Consider the following 21,991-nt stretch of genomic DNA (forward strand, 5'->3'; position numbering starts at 1 on the left):
GGTCCACCAGTGGAATGCATTTAGGTTTTAACTTTGTTGTGCAAGTACGTTAATGTTTTTGTACTTTATTTGACTGTGTAGCTGTTGCAATTCCACTGTACATGATTAAATTGCATCAGCCTGCTGCAGCACAACAGAAACAAAAGAAAGAAACGTTCTTGGGATTTTGGGGGTAATTATAGTCTCTCAAAAAGTGAAGAACTGCTAAAAGACATGAATAAAAACCTAAAGGTGCAGTTACCGAGTGCTAAAACGGAGCACTGAAAGCATTTCTTCATATTAGAAAGAGACATTCTATAACATCAGTGCTGGCATGTTGCATTTTACTATGTTTGCTCCAAACTGGGTTGCGGTTTCTTTTCAACTGAACAAACTCCAGTTACATTCACTATCAGAATGTCAATCAGGATTATAGTATCAATTAGTGATAAAGGTCCTGAAATTAATGGACTTTTCAGTTATATTCTAGTTCATTCAATGGGTCTGTATGTTAAGGAACTATTTGTAGTTTGTAGTAAAATTATTTACAGAGCCTTTCCAGTAGGAAAGGCCACCTACTGCCTTTCCAGTAGGTGGCAGATATTAATATTCACTGCAATGAATGCCAATCATAAGAGATTAATCTTTAAAGTTTGAAATTATCTATGGACATTTTACACGACTATAAAAAAGACCACTTAGTCATTGTTTTAGTGTTAATTTAATCATAAAAATGCTTACTTATAGATACAGAAAAAAAAACTTTAACAACTTCATCTCCACATAAATGTGCTATTTCAGGACTATGCAAACTCTCAACACATCCACTCAACTCATGCCACTCATCTCAAGTCCATACATAGTCACAAAAATGAAACCAAAGAATAAATCCAGCAATATTTAAGCTTCCTTAGCAACCGCCCGTCACACATGATCCCACAATAAGGAAGCTCACACACACACGCACGCACACACAGTTAGATAGAAAACAAAAACTGTTGTGACTAACAGAGGCAATGAAGAACACTGTATACTGTTTGGGAAGAGGACTCTCGTGACAATTACAACAGAACTGCAAAAGGCTGGTTCAGTTTACAAATCAGCAAATCATTTTTATGGATAGTAAAAGTTTGTGCCAGCATTTTGGAGAAAAAAATAGTAAAGATAAACAATTGTGGGGCTCTGTAAATAACTTTTTTCCATTTTATTATTATTATTTTTTTTTTCAAACATGCATGAAAATCACAAGCATGATGAACATTTTAAAACTGAAAGTACAGCTTCAGGTGTAACAGCAAAGCTCATTCATGTGATCGAAACAAAAGGCAAGTTTATTTTTTTATTTCTAACATCTGATATTTCTGTGCAGCAATCAAACTGCCGTTTTTAACCTTTATGTCCTAAAATGGAGACTGTTAGACGAAAAAAAAAAAAAGGACAGGATTTTTTTTTTTTTTTTTTTGGAAAATGCTGGTGTCACATCCCAACTCTATAAAATAAAAGGTCCTCAGCAGAGGTGGTCAAAAGTATAGTGCAAATATTAGAAAACAAATCGCCGGTGCTAACAATGCTGATGCAAACCATTATATCTAGTATTAACATGTTCTACCAAGCTCAAGCTAAATTGGTTCTCATCGCGATCTCAAGTTTGTCTTTTGATTTTTAGCACCACCTCCTGGCCGTCAATGGGAAATTTTTGACTCTGCAGCGCACAAAAAGACATGAAATAAATAACATCAGGGTACTTGTGGCAAAATCATCCAAATAGATCACCCAAAAATACTTCTGAGGTACATTACGTTTAAAGCTCTCTCTGTAATGACGTGTATGTGTCCATTCATCCTTTACCCAAGTAGTATACACTATTTTTACGTCAGTTAAATCCAGGGAGAAACCATTGAGATACATCCACAACAGGCACGCTCGCGCATACATTTTATATTTACTACACATCCTGTACACATGGACTCAAACTACAGTCACTCGCCAGGCAAAATAGATTTAAATGGCTTTTTCAACCCTTCTCACTCACTCACTTCCATCCTTGTTGCACTTCAGCATCTGTTTAAGGTGAAAACCCACCATAGAAACCGCACACTGTCCCATGCAAACTGAATTGGGCAGAATCACATTGTAATACTTGATAGTTAGTGTTTTGGCTCTCTGGGTTGTATCTTTGGGAGTAGTTATGATCATACAGACAAAATAACTGATATTGAAGACTAGCTTATTGATAAGGATGCTAGATAGTGTGACAACGTTTAGTGTTGCAGCATGGGAAGTTTTTCACTGTTTCCTTCCCAAGAAATGAGAATAAATAAAAAGCTGAAATCTTCATGTATGAGACTAATTAAGAAACATATTCCTTCAGATTGAAAAATATCTACACAACCAAAGCGTCACAATTCAAAGGTCACATATTAGATCAGCAAATGTTGAACGAAATTTGTTAATCTCCTTTTTAAAAATGCTTAAACAGACCAAATATGTTTAAGATTTTCTCTCTAAAAGCTAAATTTGAAACGATCAAATGGGCACTGCGCTTGAACTAAGAATGGCAGACTTAAAATGATGAAAGCCAGTTACTGACCGTAGGCCATCTTGAGCTTCACTAATGGACTAACCCTTCATTTGTCACCAAATCAGAATGCTGTAGCTTTTGGGCAACAACAAAAGTCATGATTGAAAATTCCTTCTAAACAAAGTCTGCTTATAGTTCGACCGATCAGTATTTTCATGATCCAACTTTTCAATCAAAGTCTAATAAAATTAGAGTGTTGCTGCTTATAAAAGATACTTTGTTGTTTTAACCCATGTGAAAACACTTAAAATGATACATGATTGTTGCCACTTTTTGAGAATAATATTAAACAGTTTTTTGAGAATTCAAAGGACAGAAACTATTCAGCTGCCCATGGGAGTAGCAGATGTATGTCGGTTTTTTAGGGGGATTTTCTCCTTATTTAGGCATGTCTTACAAGTTAAAATAAAAATATTCTTGTGTATCCATCTTCAGAGGTTTAAAGCACTCTTAAATGAAGCATTCACAGGTGTGAATCCATGTCAGGTTGGATGTTTCACTGCAGTACATATGATCCATCAGGTCACCGTTGTTTGTCTGTTGAAAGGTCCATAAAGGTTTCAGGGAGAGTTGTCATGAGTCCATAAAAAAACAACAAAAAAAAGAAAATATCAGTTCCTTTCCCCCCCCAACTCCTCTGCACTTAAGGATTCCCATGATGTTAGAGCTCATCTTTCATCATGGGGGTGAGGGGTCTTTGTCTTCCTAGCTCTTTCCAAACGGATAGGGACCATGAATACCCTGGAAAAAAAGATGGAGAATGCATATCACTTTATGTTTTTATTTTGACATTTATGTACCAACCCTATGCCTAATATGAACTTTAGTGTTCCCCTAGCTTAGAGGAGAATCTGTAGGATAACCTGTCATGCTTATTTTAATACAAAGACAAAAGGTTTTGATCAATTAGGTTCAACCAGCCCAGTGAAACTATTGAGCTGAAACTGGGATTAAAATGTCAGCTGTAGATGTTAATGATGATAAAATACTAAGACTGGTGATTCAATTAGGTAAGTTGCTTCGTTTAGTTTCCCCAACACATAATTTGACATCACATCAACAAGATATCATCCAAAATGGTAGCTGATTTAAATAATTTAATTCTGAATGGAAAACTATTGATTTATTAAATACAAATGTAAATATTTTTATATTATTTTTCAATGACTCTCCATTTGAACTAATAAAGACCTGAAAAAGAATTTTCTTAGGTAAAAATAATATTATACGCAGCTAATTAAAACATATATTTTAAAATTTAAGTCCATATACTGAACATTAAATATAACCTGGTTAGAACAGCAACTAACGATTACTCTAGTAGTCGATTAATTGGATGAAACTAAATTTACATATTCTGCATTTTATTTTAACTCCTTAAATGTATATATTTTTTATATTGATTTTTCTTTACTTGTAAGAAATAATCATCAAAATGATCAGAAATCAACCCTGGAAACATATCACTCTGTGTGTTAGGAATTTATCAGTTCAAATTATGAAATAAATTAACTTTTCAATAACATTACACCTTAACAAAACACACAGTTGTGACACAAATTTTTAAAACCTGCAAGAGACAATTTGTAGGTTTGATAATTAATTAGAGAATAGTAGTAATATTGATAACACAAGCACACATTCATAACCTCATAAACAGCCACTGCAATGCTTCACAAGAAAGCAAGAAGTTTTGATACACAGGCAACTTAATTTAAAATATAAAACCGCAAACGACATACTGGAGTCATACTGGGTAATAAAAACTGGTGGGAACTGATATATCAAACGCTGTTATTGCATAGAGTTAAACCTGATAGTTAATTAAACATCTGACAAGTGTGTGGATAAGTAATAGTAGCAGAGAAAGGCTGACTGACATATGAACTCTCAACACTGAGATCAAACATCAGTTCTGGTCTGGAAAGGGACGCTACAAATGCAAAAATCACAGTAATATCAGTGGCTTATTTTAATACCATCCTTCACACGCTCTTCGTGAAGAAATCAGGAACTGTTTTACTGACATAAATGAGTACAAATCAAAAGTATCACGTGAGAGGAGACTATCCATGTCTGTGACTGTAACAAGGAACTTGATCTTCTTTAGGATAATGTCCAGAGGAACTTGTACAAAAAGGTTTGAGGTAGTTAAATTACATGCCGTTCTGTCCAACACACAGATTTACAAGAAACCATCAGACACAACCTTCAGCATCCTTGAAATAAAAAAAGGATAAAAGTCCTGACCAAGTTGTTCAGGGAAGAGGTCACACAAAGTTTTACAGATGTGTCTATTCTTTAAGCAAAGCAGAATTGGATGACAATAACATTTTCTTTTCTGTAGTTGTAAATTATCAGCTTCAGCAGATTTGGAGCTGCCGACAGAAAATCAGGTGATTACAGTATGTCTTAAATGCTGTGAAGCATTAAAGACATCGTTATGCAACTAACGATTACGTAGTGTAATCGTTAGTTGCTGTTCTAACCAATATGCAAATAACAATATAATAGCACTGCACTATTACAAAATGAATCCCAAAACCCTGAATAAAACAGATGAGTGGAGTGACAAATGCAAAGGGTTTAATGAGCAACGAAGGCCTGTGACTCAGTGACCTTCTGTATTTGCAAGAGCTGGGCATGTTTTTCCAACCTGCATGACTTAATACAGTTTTTCCTTAAACCACGAGCAGCACAACCAGTATTTTGGTGGAAATATTGCTTAGCAACATCTAACTAACTGTCTCTGTCATGTGTTTTTGATGAATCAGTGTGTGTTAGTGAGAGTTTAATTTTCTCTTACTTCTTGTATGAACTGCCTAAGAATTGTATGACATTTCAAATCGACAGACAGAAGATATTGAATATTTTAGTCTTAATCTTAAATTACCACAATAACAGCTGGCTCTACATAAGCTGGCTACATAAGTAGCTCTTTTCCATTTCCAACAGGTACCAACTGACAAGGAGGTAATGTAAAGTAATTTAACATTTAGTTAATAAAATATTTGCAGACTTCTTCACTATTAAAATTTTTTTAAATGCTTTAAATTATTTTAAAGCACACTTTAAAAAAATTTAAAGTATGTCTAATTTAAATTAGACAAACAAAACTTTCAGGTGTTTTGTGTGTCTAACATGTCTGTGATATAATCAGTTACACAGAAACCCCTTTTGCACTGCATAGCCAGACCCGGACCGAACCGGGCCGGTCTGGCTTCTATGCAGGGCTGATCGATTTTGCATTAGCACTTCCAGTCCGGTCCCACCCCGCTCCCTGGAACCCCAAGCGCTGCGGTTCCAATCGAGCCGGCCAGACCGAGCTGGTGTGGAGTTGGCCGTTGATTGGCTGCGGGGACAAAAACGAGTCGTCTTCCAGATCTCTGGGTCAGAGGAATGTTTGTCATTTTAACATGTGGTGTCAAAAAAATGCCGTCATAATCTATTCTTACCCGCAAGTTTTTAAATGAGAATAATGACAGAATACTCAATTGTATTTTATTTTCTTTCAGTTAAAATAATTTTAAACAAGCTGAATGAACGATCTACATTATGTCACCAGATTAAACAGATAAATATGCAACTTTTTCCCGCAGTGAAAGAAAAAAAAAAAAACCTACACTGGGATTACAATTGTCTCTTGCGCCAAATATTTTAATGGTAAATGTAAATAACATTTCTCCAATTGAACAAATCAGAAGTCGGTAAGGGTGTGAACGAGAGGATTTTCACATCTGACGTCGCTAAAGCGGTAGTTCAGCTGGCAGCGAGTCCAACTCAGAGACAACACTGATGAGATTTTTTTTTTTGTTAAATGTAAAGCTGTGGTAAATGTTTCCCTCAGCTTACTTGCTGACGAGCACAAAAAAAAGGAGCTGGACGAGAGACCCAAGAAGGAAACTGTTCTGGCTGGGTGGCTGGGGAGATCACCTCGGTTGTTTTAGCAAGAATTTGATTTACATGACGATCCCACTCAATGTAAAATGACTATAGGACCAATGGGACCAGGTCGGAATGAGCCGGGCTGGGACAGGCCAGACCCCGCAGTGCAAAAATGACTATAGATAGATATAATCAACTTAACAGTATTAAATTCTGCTTGTTAAGATCATTTTTAATGATCTTAATGCTGGATGCACTGTGAAAAATGTCCTGCAGATTTTGAAGTGTCTTTTGAAAACGTGCAAAAGGGGGGAATAATAAGTCATGTAAATAAACAGACTTTTTCACCTTCAACCTACATGATTTTTGTGTTTTTCTCTGCTGGCAAAATGTTTTACAATAAAAATATAAATTCTTAATGAAAATATGCCAGAACCTTAGACAGAACTGGGTTAAAGCCAAATAATCACTGTTCTAGTTCAGCATATCTGCATTCGGGGAAAAAAACAAAACTCTTTACATACCCCACTCAAAGATATCAAAAGTATTTGTATTTATATATAAACTTACGTACCTGGCCATAAGTCACCACGGAAAGATTTGTTTGGAGACCGTTTGACGCCCTATTTACAGCATTATGAGACAGTCCGTTCTGATCTTGCTGGATTGGCTCTTGTGTGCGCTCCCAGGCTCCTCCGGGGTCTCTGAAGCTGCTGTCAGTGGCATCATGCTTGTTCTTCTGCGGCGAGGCGAACGGGTTGAAATCCCCCTGTACGTTGCGCTGCGGTTGCGTGTTGAATTCCGTCTCAAAGGAAGAAAGCTGCTGAGTGACGCCAAGTAGACCGCCGACTTCTACGCTAAGAATCACCCAGATCACATCTGCAGAAACAAGGAAATACAGTTGAAATCCAAATAATGAGAGAAAGAATACGTCAGGGATGCGTTTTTTTTTCTTTAAGGTTTACATACAGAATAAGTACTGTCTCTTTAATGAGGGAAAACCCAGATGATGAACCTTCTAATAGGATATCTATCAATAAATATATCAATAAGGCCAACTTACTTGTTTTTTAATAATTTAAAGACATTTTAAGGCCTTTATTTTAAATAGATGAAGATTTTTTAAGGATGCCTGGACATCCTGCTGCAAGAGAAACTGGTAAATGGAATCATGAGGAAAAAAATATTATGTGGAAATATTGAAGTAACAACTAACGACATTAGCCAAGTTAAAGCTTGGGGGCAGATTGGTCTTCATAATGGACAATGGCCATAAGCATACAGTCAAAGTGGTTACAAAGAGGCTTAAGGACAAAAAAGTCAAAGTTTTGGCACGGTCATCACAAAACCTAGATCTCAATCCCAGGTTTTGAGACTCAATACTTTTTTTATTTATTGATATTTTAATACTAAATATCAATAAATTTGATATTTATTGATATCTAATTCTGTAGATATCAATAAATTCCCTATATCATTATTGTAGCATTTGGTAAAAAGAAATCATTTTGGTAATTCTAATTGATCTAAAATGAGAAGTTTGGTCGGCTTTAATTTTAAACAATTAGGGGGAGAAAATGTCTACGTCTAATGTACTGTCATTCCTGGGGTATGAGAAAATAAAAGAATATCTACTCAGACTTAGAAATGAAATTCTGCAGTTTTCCCTACCTCCGTAGAACAACCCGGCTGCTGTGCACATCCTCCACTGGCCCTGGTACATGCCTGGGTTTGTAGGACTTCTCATCTGTACACTCACATCTGAAATTTCCTGGGGGTCTAGAGACTTCACCATAACGGAGTTTACATGCCCAAACTGATCCCCTCCAATGTATTTGAGACAAACACCTGGCGGCCATGACTCTCCGCCTACAAATGAGAAAAAAATCAAAGCAAAAAACAAAGTTAAGAAAATGTTTTTGTGATGTTTAGTGACGTATAAAGGTGTAAAGATGCTTCCTGACAGAGTTAAGATGTAGTAAAAAGGCATGTACCTGTGTTTTGTATTCTCCAGGTCTTTGTGAACAGTGTGTCCGGAGGAACAGACTCTCCTTCGCCAATTGTCACATCTTCAACAAAGGACATGGATGGTGTGTTGACACTGGGGCTTTCGAAGTCATAATATGCACCAATAGCAGCCTGAAGGTTCCTGTTCCAGCATTATAAAAAGAAAGGAGGGGGTCATCACATTTTTAACATGCACTAACATCCATCAAACATTCTATCTGAATCTTTGGGAAGAGGATTGTGTTATATTGCTTCCCTTAGAGTTTTTAAACAAATTAAATTGCTACAACAACTCATGTTCACAAGTCAAGTTACTTGTGCGATTGAGAGAATGCTGTTAAAATGCTTTACTTGACACGCAGAGGTTTCTGACAAATAACAAGCACTTTTCTTTAAGTGAAGCATATTTAAATCATTGAGTACAGAAAACAATGAGTTTCACACTTTAACTACTACAGCTTAATGCATTTTGTAATTCTATTATGTTGTTAAACCAGTTACAAACTTGAATATGAACAGGCAGGGACACAGCTGACGGCTTAGAAATGGAAAGAACACTAGAAAACATCCAGGAAGAACGGGCAGGGATGAGAAACTACAGAGATCAACGTGTTCACTTGAATAAAAGACCAACCTGGATGTAAAAACGCTGAAGTTTTTTAAATTAAGGTTTTGTAACTTTCAAGCCGGTTTAGTCTTCTAGCTAATGCTGTAACTTCTGCAGGAACCAACACAACATAAGAAGTTGAATTTAACTTGGTGTTAAGGCTCAACAAGAGGTAGTCATAAGTCCCTTTTAGATCAGAACTGAACGCAACCCCCCTAACGGATCACCTTTTTCCTTTCACACCATGCAAGTTAACCTACAGAGATCACAGAGCCAGAGTGATTTCAGAACATGGAGATGGAAATCCTGATATATTTGTAGTTAAACGTTTGCTGAAAAAAGTACATGCTGTTGACCTATGTGTTTGGAAGTTCTTCATTTCAATGCGCTGAGTAAACAGGAACATAAATAAAATCTGATATTTTATAGAATTTCAACTGCCAATTTACAGAGTTTAACAAATGAAAACTGTATGTCTAAATTGTATCTTTCTATAGGAAACGATATTGTACATATATGAAATGGATGTACGAATTACCACAGAACTGAAATGCCCTGAGGTGCTAAAGGTAATAAACTTTGTATATTTAATAATTAGAAAACCTCAATTATCAGTTATTTTTGTCTGGAGGCTCGGAGACACCATCCTAAAACGTTTCAGTGACTGAAATCACAAAGAATCACGTCCATTGATTAGATCATTTGATCAGGAACACAGAGGCGTTTTGATCACTGCTGCTCTTGCTTTTGTCTCCTGATAGATCACGACTGATTCTGATCCGAGTCGTGGTTTCACAAACAGCTCACTTTGAGCAGCTCTCCACGCTATTACATAATACAACAAACATAACCTAACCCAGGAGTATGAAGTGTTTCATTTTTTTACGTTACGTTTCTCAACCAGGTTGGGATTGTTTTTGAAACTTTGTCGCGGCAGTGGAACTCGTGGTCAGGGACAACTTTACTGTTTTACTTCCGTTTATCTTAAATGGCCCACTAAGAGTTAACAGCCATTTCCCGTAACGGAAGGATAAAATGACCCGTGCCGCACTGACCATCAGCTCTCATCCCTGGCCTACAACAGCCACTTTATTTTTTATAATAATAATAGCCAAGAGCTAAGTTAGCGCCATGGTGCTGTTCAACAACAGGCCCACCTATCCCCGCACTCACCAGTTGGTCATGTCCAGGAAGAAGGCGCAGCCGGCCGGGTTGAGCTGGAAGCCCAGCAGCCTCTGGAACTCCGAGATGAGGACGTCCTTGTCCGTGGTGCCCATGCAGCTGAACTTCTGCATGAGCTCTGCATCCACGTCCATGTCTGTGCCCTCCATGGATGGCGGGTCGTCCCGAGGCGGGGGTCCTCTTTCAGTTAAGTCCGAGGCCTCGTTCAGCCATAACGACCAGCTCAATAACAACAACAACAAGCGTCAGTGCGCATGGCACGAGCAAGGGGGGACGACGTTTGACGTTGCAACAGTGCGTGCGTCACTTGCAACGTCATCTGTTGCTATTTGTGGCCACCTTTTCATTGGTTTATCAATGAAATTCATGTAAAACATATTTCCCCGCACACTCATAAGAAAGAAACCAATTGAGATTATGCTTATGGAACTCTGACAATTATTCATAGGCCATTCAGTGGACATAAGTTTGGAACATTTTAGTTAGGTACAATTTATGAAATTAATTTAAATGCTAATACAAAGTGAAAAACTGGACATCGTGTGCTTTAGTGACGTCGTAGTTATGGGTGTGGATGCCAACAGTGCACCTAGTATATATTTTAGAAATAGGATCCTCAGCATGTTAAAAAATAGATAAAGTATGTTGAGACACAATTGCTGCACCGTCTGAAGTTAAAGATCTTTAAAATTTTTAAACTGCATAATAATAATAACTAAATCAGGTATCCCTGATTATAGTTTTTCTAAATAATTCAGAGCCCAAGTAATTTCCACATCAGAATCTTATCTTTTTTTCTATTATTTATTTATTTATTTATGTGCACTGCTGTTTGATGATTTGAATGTTACAGTTATTCATGATAAAAAATAAAATCTGCTTTGACAATATCTATTAAAATTCAATGTCATCATCTTACTGATCTCTGATTAGTTAACATGGCTGTGCCCAACAGCCCTTGTTTCACACAAATCATAAATTTTGCACTCTTATAGTTACTTTAGTTAAAATGTTCTTTCATCTTAAACATTCAACAACCCCAACGAAGGTTGCAAAAGGTTTCAATTTAGCATTATCTAAACATTTTTTTTCTGATGTACAGTATTTTACATTGTAAATTATATGTGCTTTTAAATCAACGCTGTGTTTAATATGATAGACTATTTTATTATAATGTCAAAAATATTCCACTTGGGTCTGGTGATGAATGAATGAATGAATGAATGAATAAGTGAAAGAAGAAATGAAGAAAAACAGAAAGTACAAAAAAGAAGAAAGAAAGAAACAAAGAAGGGGAAAAGAAATCATTTTCTATTATTAGTTTTGTCATATTTGCTTCCTTTGCATTTATTATTATTATTATTATTATTATTATTATTATTATTATTATTATTATTATTATTATTATTATTATTATTATTATTAATAAATCAAATCTACCAAATTCTCGCGATGTTGTAGACTGGTAAGCGGAACTGTCTGCGTTCCGCCTTCATAGCGGGTCGGGAAGGTTTTTGGGAGCACAGGAACCGCGCTCTCAACGTAGTTTGCTGACAACATGCCGAAGTAAGTTCAGAAAAATGTTGTTTTATTTATTTGGTATTAAATATCTCCTAGCTCAGTCGGAATAATAATTACGTTTTACTTTTACCGAGTCACGAGCTGTGCAAAGATAACATTTGAAATATTTTAACCCATGCTGATCTCTCTTTGTTTGGGATGTGTCTATTTGCTGGAACGACTCTGAATGGAAACGTCTACATTTATTGGGAATCTTTGAAACACAATAAAACATACATTGAGTAGTTTTGGACATTAAAGATAATTATTTTGTGATATTTTAGGAACTGTTGTATATTTCTTCACACAAGTTATTCTGTAACTGTGCTATTTTTCGATCGCAGCTCATCTCATTTCCATGACTGATTTGTACAAAATATGGTGCTCTTTTCGGACTTTTAAATTTGCCATTTTGGTTAGAGCCAGTATTAAGTTAATCTTGTAATATTTAATAGTCATTTACATTTTTTTCAACCAACAATTTAAAGCAGCAAGGGAAGATTCTGCTCCTCTCGTCTGAAACACAATAGAATTGTACATTTAAACCAGCATTCCCTAGAAACAAGCCAGATTTTTAAAAAGATAAAATTTGAAGAGTATAAAGCAAACAAAAATTATGATGGGCAAAGTTCAAGGAAGATATATATATATACATAATTTAACTTAAATTTTATTGATTAAGGTAACTCTGAGTCCAGTCACTGATCAGAGCTGACTATTTCTGGTCAGCCTGTATATCCGAAAAGTGTGAAATATTTTGTACATTTTTCTAAATGCAGTTGTGAATTATGTCCTCTCTTTCTTTCGGTGCATTTGGAAATTGGCATGCAATTTTGATTTAGACATCAGTGCATTTGTTTCAATTGACAAGACATTTTTTGGTTTGTTTATTCCACAGGTTTTATTGTGACTATTGTGATACATACCTCACACATGATTCGGTAAGTGACAATTGTTTCTACCTAAATTGTTGACTAGATTTTTACTAATCTGTGTACCAGTTTATCAATTTATAAAAAGTCATGACGATTCATGAATTGATGGATAAATTATTCACCATTTATGGTGAGGATATTTGTTTTCTCAATAAAGTTGGATCATGTGAAGAATATGAGTGGTCTTAAAGTTCATTCTTATTTTGTTCCTTCTGAATTTAATATATTTATACATATTATGTTGAGACCTTGAAAACAACCTTGTTTTTTTCACGAAATCTTGATAAATAAAGCTGATCTGATTCGTGCAAAACTGTCCTCTGAAAGTGAAAATACAATAGAATTTTTATCTCTTTTCACATCGCAAGTAGAAAACTCAGTTAAAGTTGCAAAACGATCCAAAAAATGGCCTTTGAAAAACATAGATAATAGTTGCTTGTAACAACCATTCATCCAAGCTAAATGTACTCTGGCCTTTGCCTTCTTTGTGTAGCACATTGAGTATTTAGGATATTTTACAACATTTTGCTTAAACTTAACCAGCTCTTCTTTCTGTTTTTGTCTTAGCCTTCAGTGAGGAAGACTCACTGCAGTGGCCGAAAACACAAAGAAAATGTGAAAGATTATTACCAGAAATGGATGGAGGAGCAGGCGCAGAGCTTGATTGATAAAACCAGTAAGTAAATGTCTGTCCATCTCTGGACTTTAGCTAAAGTTAGTTTCTGAAGTAGCTAAAGAAAATGTTGCACACATTTGAGGATATTTATGATTTGATTGGCCTTAATGTTGGGGATGTTTGTATCTTTCTAGATTACTCTATTCTAAAATGCTTTGCATAAATCTGGAAAAGCTAAGCTTTCCTATTATATATTCAACATGTCCCTACTTGTACATCACTTTCTAATTAAAATGATCCACTTTATTTAGTATGCACTCTTGAATAGGGTGCCAAGATCTGATATGTCTTTGTTAGATTTTGCTGACACAAGTTAAATTGGATCACAATTAATTTCTTACTTCATCTCATAAAACACACATCTTGTCAATATTTGGGTTTTTTGTTTTGTTTTTTATTTAGCCAAAGTGAGTTATGTGTGCTCGCCTTCTATCTGTTTCCAGACAGTAAAAGTCATTTTGTATTAAAATTGAATCAATGTTCTTATCTGTTGTTCAATTTTTCACACAGATTGACTCTTATCCATTTATCACCACATAATCATAACATCTCCATAGAGGAAAACAAATTATTTATAGAACAAACCAATACATTTAAGACATACACTTTGGTTGCATGTGAGTAATTTAGAATACCGTAAAATGTCTGTGATTAGTTTTAAAACGAAAACCTTGTATGTTATAGAAACTTATTGAATAAAATGTGAAACACTTATTGTGCTTATTGTGGCTTATTTATTGCAGATAATGAATTTAAAAATCAGTTCATAAAATTGGAGAAGCACATTGACCAATGAGATTTATCGTACAGACATTTTCTTGTCATAGCCTATAGTATTATGGGTAATATTATTGGTCCAGAAGACGGTTGCTGATGCGTTCCACAAGGAGGATAAGCTACTAAAGATCACCTCTTAAGAGATGGTTGTTCAGAGTGCTGTATGCAGGCACGGTATTGGAAAATTTAGTGGAAGAAAAATGTGTGCTAGATATAATTGCACTAGAAAAAAGGATAATGTAGCAAGAATGAGTGCTATATGTATGTATGCTGATATGTTGTCTTATGTAATTTGGATGTTTTTATGTAGAAACAGAATTTTAGATTAATATTGCCAGTTAAATATTGTTTGACAATATTAAACTGGCTGAAATAAAGATTGAAAATATAACACTTCATCTATTATCAGTCTATCGAACTTGAGTTGATTTTTAATTTTAAATAATTTGACTTGAACCGCAGAAAAATAACTTTGGTGTGCAGCTTGTTGGAGGTGATTTAGTTTGTAGGCCTACTCAACAGCATTCACAAATGTTGAGCATGGATTAACAATTATGTCTGCAGAATTGTCCATCTGTGGTTTCACTTTGGAGGATGAATGTTTTAATCTGCATCTGTATTTGTGAAAAAATGTTTTTATAGAACCCTCTTCCATGTGTTTATTCTTTAAACACATGCAACAGAAGAAAGAAAGAAAGACAGAAGTTTATTTATTTTTGTAAATTGTATGCAGTAGAGACTAAAAATAAGCAGCCTTAGTCATTTCTTTGATTTGCTTAAGGAGTAAAAATGTTTTACTGAATAATGAGTAGGATTTTCTAAATATTAACTATAGAAGATTCAGAAATGTTAAAAGAAGATCATAGTATGCTTTTTTTATGTGAAACTGACCTCTAGGGGCAGTAATGTACTAGTGATTTTTCTCTTGCTTGCATGTTCCCTCTTACCAATGTGAGCACTGCATGCTTTTTTTTCTATATTAAGTCATGTGGTCAAATGTGGACAATAAAAAGCTGTTACATATTCCACATGTGGGATTTCAAAGCTCTTCTCAAACACTGGCCTCTCTCTCTATCACAGCTTATTTTTCTCCCCCTCTGAGATTACAAACCTCTAATCCACACATGTAATGCAAAGCTGATGCACAGTTTGGCCCATAACTGAGGATGTGATGTTTGGCAGATGAAATGATTCTTTGCAACAAAAAGATCATTCTTTGCTCCTTAATGTTTTGGTTTATTGGTAATGTCATTCATTCTGCACCCACACTTAAAGCAGCTGCAGACAATAGCATTACATGAAGAATTTGCAATGGTGAAACGTTAAAGGCCTCATGCATTTGGCTCTATTGTTGTTTGCGTTCTGTGTGTAGTTTATGGATGACATTAAATCTTGACACAAAAAGCCAGTGACAGTATGTGTTCTTTATGTACTTTATGCTTTCTACGATGAATCATTTGTCTGATGCTTTTGTGTGTTTTAATATATTTTGCCTTTCTTACTCAACAGCGGCTGCTTTTCAGCAGGGAAAGATTCCCCCCACACCGTTTCCTGGTGGTCCTCCTCCAGGTGAGTCCGTCATTTCAGATCCCTTCGAATTAAAGTCAAAAATATTTCCGATTAATACTTGGTGTTGTATTCTTTTTTTTTTTTTAATTTTGAAAATGTAGGCAGTTTCATTTTAATTAAACAGTGTTGTTGCGCAACACCCCCCCCCCTCCTTTCTGTCTCTTGACAACAGCAACATATTAGCAAATCTTGCAACTTGCTGTTCACATATGTTGCAGTGTGTCTGTAATATTTTGTTTGTGGCATCGCAGGACCTCCACGGCCAGGCATGCTACCAACACCTCCAATGGGAGGCCCTCCGATGATGCCTATGATGGGACCTCCGCCTCATGGGATGATGCCCGGTGGGCCTGGTAAGGAGCAGCTTCCTTTGAAGCACCTTTGGCCTTTTCAGGGTTTTAATTTCACTCTGAAAAATCAAGGGTTTTTTTTTTTTTTGTTTTGTGAAATTTTTTTCTTATCTCCTCATAACAGCCAAGTCTGTGTTCACTCACTAAGACACTTGAAAAGGTCATGAGTAGAAAGCCGATTATTCATTATGCAGTGAATGATTCTCTGCAGTTTGGTTCACAAAGTCCAGCATGATGCGACCGTTGCCTAAAGCTTATAGGAGCACAGATCTGCAATGTACAATAAGTCAATATTTATCCATGTGTTTACAGTGAAATGATGGCCATTTCTTCGAGGGAAAGTATTATGTAAAATCTGCTTTTTGGGACTTTACATCATGTTAAATTGTTGTTTCATCATCAAAAGCTTACCTGGAGTGTTGCTTTGATTCTTTCATGAATGTTTCAGGAATCTTTCAATCTTCCATGGTATCTATTCAGGTGTGAAAAGCGCTTAGTCTCACCAAGAGCTGCTTTTTCCACGGAGCTGCCATCTCCAAACTTCGGCCTTAACTTCCCCACTCAACTCCTCCAGACTAGCAGCAGTTAAACACCTGACGAAACTACTCGTATGAGTATCTGTTGATACTTTAACTGAGAATACGAGCTACTTCTCAGTTAAAACACTGGTAAAAACGTTAGGCCTTAGTGGAGGAACAATATTGTGATGATGTGCTGAAGGCGGAGCGTAGGAAAGAGCAGGAGCTTCTTAAAGTGACAGAGGCGCAATGTCAAGGTGTTAAATTAGGAAGTCAAATGTCTTTTTAGTCATGTTTGATATATCCAGCATTTTTATAGCAACTTACTTGACGGTGCCATTTCACAGCACAGGGTGCCTGCAAAATACATAAAGTTGCCCCTTTAAGTGTTTGTAAAGTTATCACTGTTTATATTGCTGTGTTGTTGTAAAGCCTCCTCTCAGCTCTGTGTCCTATTTTCCACTGTAGGAGGCATGAGGCCACCAATGGGAGGACCCATGCAGATGATGCCAGGACCTCCACACATGATGCGCCACCCTCGTCCCATGATGATGCCCGTCAGGCCAGGCATGGTGCGACCAGACAGATAAAGCCAAGAAGACTTTGCGCTCTCATTGTTGCCATGAACAGATACTGTCCAGGGAGGATGTTTAAATTTTTTTTTCAGTGCAACTTTCACATCTGTTCCAGCTGGAAAATAACCTTCACCTTACAATTGTCATTTCTATTAGAATTCTTATTGTTTTATATTTATTTACTGGGTTTGAGTCAATCTAAGAACCTAGAATAATCTCTCCCTCCACAGACAAACTGTTCAGCGCCCATGTGAGTGTTTGACTTGATGTTAGTTGCTTATTTTTTCCCCCTTTGTTGTGGTTTTAAATGATTTTGTACATCACTTGCATTGGTTGAGAAATAAAAACAATGCTTGGAAATTCTTCTTTTTATTTATTTTTGGCCTGTCTTGCCAGAAACCTTTGATTTCATAAATGCAGTGGATTACGTTACACTAAGATTGTCATCAAAAATGTCATTAATTCAGCTATTTAAAGAAATTTAGGCATGTTAAATAGTGTCATTTCTCACAGAATTATGCTTCAATTGTCTCTCTAAATGCTGATGATTTTGGGTACTAGCTAATGAAAACCAAACTGATATTGTCAATACAATAATATTAGGACTTTGATCTTCTAAACCTGAAATGTAAGATATTATTGAACATTTACAAAATTCTTTTTTTAATGTTTTGGTTTCTTAAATATTAAACAGTTATTCAGTCATTGACACCCTCAACAAAAAACTGTTTTCTCATCAAATGTTGAGAAAAGGAATTAGCATTTTTCTTTAGCTTAAATCATTAAAAATAAACTGAAATAAATACTTGAAATGCATCACTATTATATGGAAGTTTTACTTTTGAATTCAAATGACAAAATGAACTTTAAATATGACATTCTAATTTATTAAGATGTACCTGTACAGTTGTGAGGGTAGTTCATGTCAAATGATACAAGTGACATTTCTGAGTAGGTTTAGTATTGGGTATGTGTAAACTTACCCAATACTAAAACAAGGACTTTAGATTTCTGTCCTTGTTTTGAGTGGTGAACAGAACCTTATTGTTATTTAAGAAGCAGAAAATTGTTCCTCATTAAAAATACTGTCTAAATTTCATCTGTTGAAGGATTCACACTAACTTACCATCAGAAAACCTCTGGGTTTATGCTTCTCCTCGCAATTTCATACCTTTCTCGATCATTCTCGAGAAGTCTTTTCTTTCATTAAAAGAATTTCAAGAATAAACTCAAAGCTATTAATATTTATGAGAGTGTAAAATCTTCTATTTGAAGTATCCCGGCTGAAACAATAACTTTAACATTTGGCAATTAATTTGGAGAGACTCGTAGGGTTTTTTGTGGGGTTTAGTTTAGGGCTCCAAATTATTTGCTACTGTTGCATTATCTTTTTACTTCCTTATGTTGAAGGCAAATGTTGGCATTACTGTGTATCTGTGGAGACATTGATTTATGATGCGGTTAGCATTAAAATGCTGCGTCCCAGAAATTCAAGTTCTTACTTGGCAGTTGGATGCACTCTGGAGCTGTTGACAGAATTAAAAGGTTTGTTCAAAACTGAACCTGACACTGCATCACTCAGAAGGAAAAACAATGTTTGCTTTTTCTCAAAGAAGAGAGGGAGGGTAAAAAAAAAAGGAAGAAGAAAGGTGAAGCTTGATCAAAGCGATGCTGTCTAACTGATGCATCCAGAGCTCATCTCTGCCTTAAGATACAGAGTATTGACTGCCTTACGTTGCACAAGTTGTTAAAAAAAAGCCACACCATTCTGAAAGTTTTGGGCTCATTATACTCATTTGTCACAACACAAAATTATGCTCCTTTTTTATTGCTGGTAAATGTGAGGCTGAAAGATGAGCTTTTTCAGGCTTCTCAGTCATAAATGTAATTAGTTTGAACCCAACATAACTGCATAATAAGGTTCGACTGAATGGAAATACCTTTATTAATGTGTTTAAAACAGTTCCTGTGATAGTTTTATGACCTGAACAGAGTGTGCCCACATCCAAAATGTGCATCACAGTGAACATTGCTGGCAAATAGAGCAAACAGATGGATATTTCTAATATTTCTGCCTTAGATAAATGAGAAAGTTCACCCAACCCCTCATTAATCTACTCAGCCAGGCATGTTTGAAGAATTACAAGTGTTATGTAAGAATCATCTGCAGCCAATGAGTCGTTATCCCAGCTGACATTTGTATGCACAATGCCTTCCAAGACTTCAGTGCCCTCCTCTATGCTTGGTTGTGTGTGCTCACAAACATTCGCCTTTAACTATGAAATGGTTTCAACAGATGGAGCCAGAGAGTCATGATGCTCTGCAACTACAGCCAAGACACTGGAATGATGTGCAGTGACTGATTTCTGTGCTTCCACGGACTGTCAAATTTCTTTGTATCTCACACACCCAGAGGACATTTTTGTGGCTCTGTGGGTTAAGAAATTTCTAGGCCACGTATAAAAGAGGAACTAATTTGTTGAGGAGAGATATCCATATGCTTTACGCCATGTTTGCCAATTTCAGAACGGAGGGAAATTATGACAAAGACAATAGAGTTACATGGCTGTGGACAACATCACCTAACTTTTGAGAGATGCTATTAAGACCTTTTGGACATTTTGATCCTCAGAGAACCATATAGATTACATACAAGCCCCTCTTAAGGGCTGGACTAGTAAACATGCAGTTTCCACATCAGCAAGACTGAAATGAAGCCGTGTTAATGCTCATTTCATGTGTATGTCGGGCATAGGCGGATGCTTATGTGTCATCTTAAATCCGTGGTGCTTTTATGAATATTCAGTCCAGCAATGATGGGGTGTGCTGCCCCGAAGGGAATGAAGTGGAGTGGTGGAGAGTGTTTATGACTAGAGTTAAGAAAATCATAGAAAATCTGGATTATATTAAGTCTTACTGGAAGAAAAACGCTTTTAAGCATTTAGTAAAAAGCTGATCTCCTTAGGTGTGGTTTTGTAAGGAAGTTCACTGTGTTAGTTTTACAGAAACTACACATTTAACCATACGTCTTTCCCTCCGTCTGTGGCTTTTCCAGGTTCCACATTTAAAACATGACAACTACGAGATTAACTGCAATAAATTCTGTGACTTTTAAAAATTTACTTAAACAGTTCTGGACATGTTAATCCAGTACTCCCCATACAGTATATACCTCTGAGTGTAAGAACATCAGCTTGTAAAAGCAGCAACATTTGTTCTCTCTCGAATGGCTGCAAGAGCAAAAATCAAATCGTTCTGTCTCACAGCCTTGATTTGAGAATTCTTCTTGCTGGTTGTTTCTAGATGCATCACCTGACCAGAAGTATTTTTTTCATTTCATATCTGACAAATATTGTGTGACTGGTCAGAAACTTGAACTGGGAATGGTTACTACAGTGACAAAAGCTGCAGTTGGATGGACCTATGATGACTTCCTGCACTTGAGTTCTTTTAAAGAACAAAATGTCTTTGTTGCCATTTACAGACCTTTAACATGAGTTAGGAATCTATTAAAATTAGACTTTATGTGTACATAATGTTTGTAATAATGCTAGGGTCTATACTACAACAATGAGCAATAATTTACTATAGCGGTTTGATAATAAAATTAACTATATTAAAAGTTTAAAGTTAAGACTGAGGAACAAAATTTAGATTGGAATTTAGCTAGATATGGTAAAAAGAAATATGGCTCTGTTTTATGAATTGAATCCTATAAAACATTTTTTTGTTAGATGAAACATAAACACTTACATTTTGCACCCGTTTAAATATATAATCGTATTTAGACAAAAAGCACAACAATAATAGTTAAAGTAAGTGCAGTATCCGATCAAACTGTACATGCAAAATGTAATTACAATGTAATTACAATGTTAACCAGTTATTTGCTTGGCAGCTGATAAAGCCAAATAAAAAACAATAAAATTTCAAAGTCAAATCTTTAATCATTTAATCTCCAGTAAGGGGGAAGATACTGAAATTATCTTTCAAAGTGATAAAAGCTACTCTTGGTTAGACACAACCAGATATAATGTGGCAAAGATGCATTTCCTCTACATTAGATTGTGTTTTCCTTTGGGTAAATCAGTAAGAGGAGCTAAATCATATTCTCCTCTTTCTCCTGGAGGATATTTAGCGTTAGCTGCTCCCAGGGCAGCTGAGGAGATAAAACTCCTCCTGTGGGACCTGAATCCTCCACACAGTCTGGGCTAAGATAGCCTTGCTTTATAGAGCTCTGAAGGACGGCCACTAGCAGTCTACTCAAATGAAATCCCGGTTTTACTCTCTATTTGTTCTTCCTGCATACGAATTCTGAATCTTCTGGTTGTGTAGTCCCTGCTAAGATTCATGACAACATGCTGAGATCTTTTCCTGAACAGAAACTCTTGGCTCAGTTTTTAAATGTTTGCATTAAGGATGAAATGATGCTAAAATAAGCTGCAACAGACAGAAGGCTTTCAGAGTCACACTGTAAAAAAAGTCACTGTAGAATTTACAGTAACTTACTGGAACAGGGTTGCCAGCCAATTACTGTAATTTTTACGGTAAAGAAATTACAGTAACTTTACAGTAACCTTACTGTAATTCTATTACAGTTTTACTGCAATTCTATTACAGTTTTACTGTACTTTTATTACAATTTTACTGTAATTTTATTAGTTTTACTATGATTTTATTGCAGTTTTACTGTCATTTTTATTACTATATTACTGTAATATAGCCTTCTAAATGTCTGTTGTTTTCTTCCTTTGAAGGAAGGAAGGGATCCAGCAATGTCAAATATTGAA

The 21,991-nt window shown here is 35.9% G+C and overlaps 2 protein-coding genes across 2 annotated transcripts; one reads left to right on the forward strand and one right to left on the reverse strand.

Annotated features, from left to right (window-relative positions):
* Window positions 1-681: 681 nt before the first annotated feature.
* Window positions 682-11,473, reverse strand: ilrun (inflammation and lipid regulator with UBA-like and NBR1-like domains). Its single transcript, XM_028003174.1, has 5 exons — window positions 10,233-11,473; window positions 8,440-8,594; window positions 8,117-8,314; window positions 7,020-7,324; window positions 682-3,301 (listed from the first exon to the last, which is right to left on the reverse strand). Exons 1-5 carry the CDS (start codon window positions 10,388-10,390, stop codon window positions 3,266-3,268), a joined length of 852 nt encoding a protein of 283 aa, XP_027858975.1. The 5' UTR covers window positions 10,391-11,473; the 3' UTR covers window positions 682-3,265.
* A 186-nt stretch (window positions 11,474-11,659) lies between these two features.
* Window positions 11,660-17,561, forward strand: snrpc (small nuclear ribonucleoprotein polypeptide C). Its single transcript, XM_028004075.1, has 6 exons — window positions 11,660-11,807; window positions 12,700-12,742; window positions 13,304-13,412; window positions 15,699-15,758; window positions 16,010-16,111; window positions 17,095-17,561. The coding sequence occupies exons 1-6, from the start codon at window positions 11,800-11,802 to the stop codon at window positions 17,214-17,216; spliced, it is 444 nt and encodes a 147-aa protein (XP_027859876.1). The 5' UTR covers window positions 11,660-11,799; the 3' UTR covers window positions 17,217-17,561.
* The last annotated feature ends 4,430 nt before the right edge of the window (window positions 17,562-21,991 follow it).

The sequence above is a fragment of the Xiphophorus couchianus genome, chromosome 20 (genome assembly GCF_001444195.1).
Source record: "Xiphophorus couchianus chromosome 20, X_couchianus-1.0, whole genome shotgun sequence".
Lineage (NCBI taxonomy): Eukaryota > Metazoa > Chordata > Actinopteri > Cyprinodontiformes > Poeciliidae > Xiphophorus > Xiphophorus couchianus.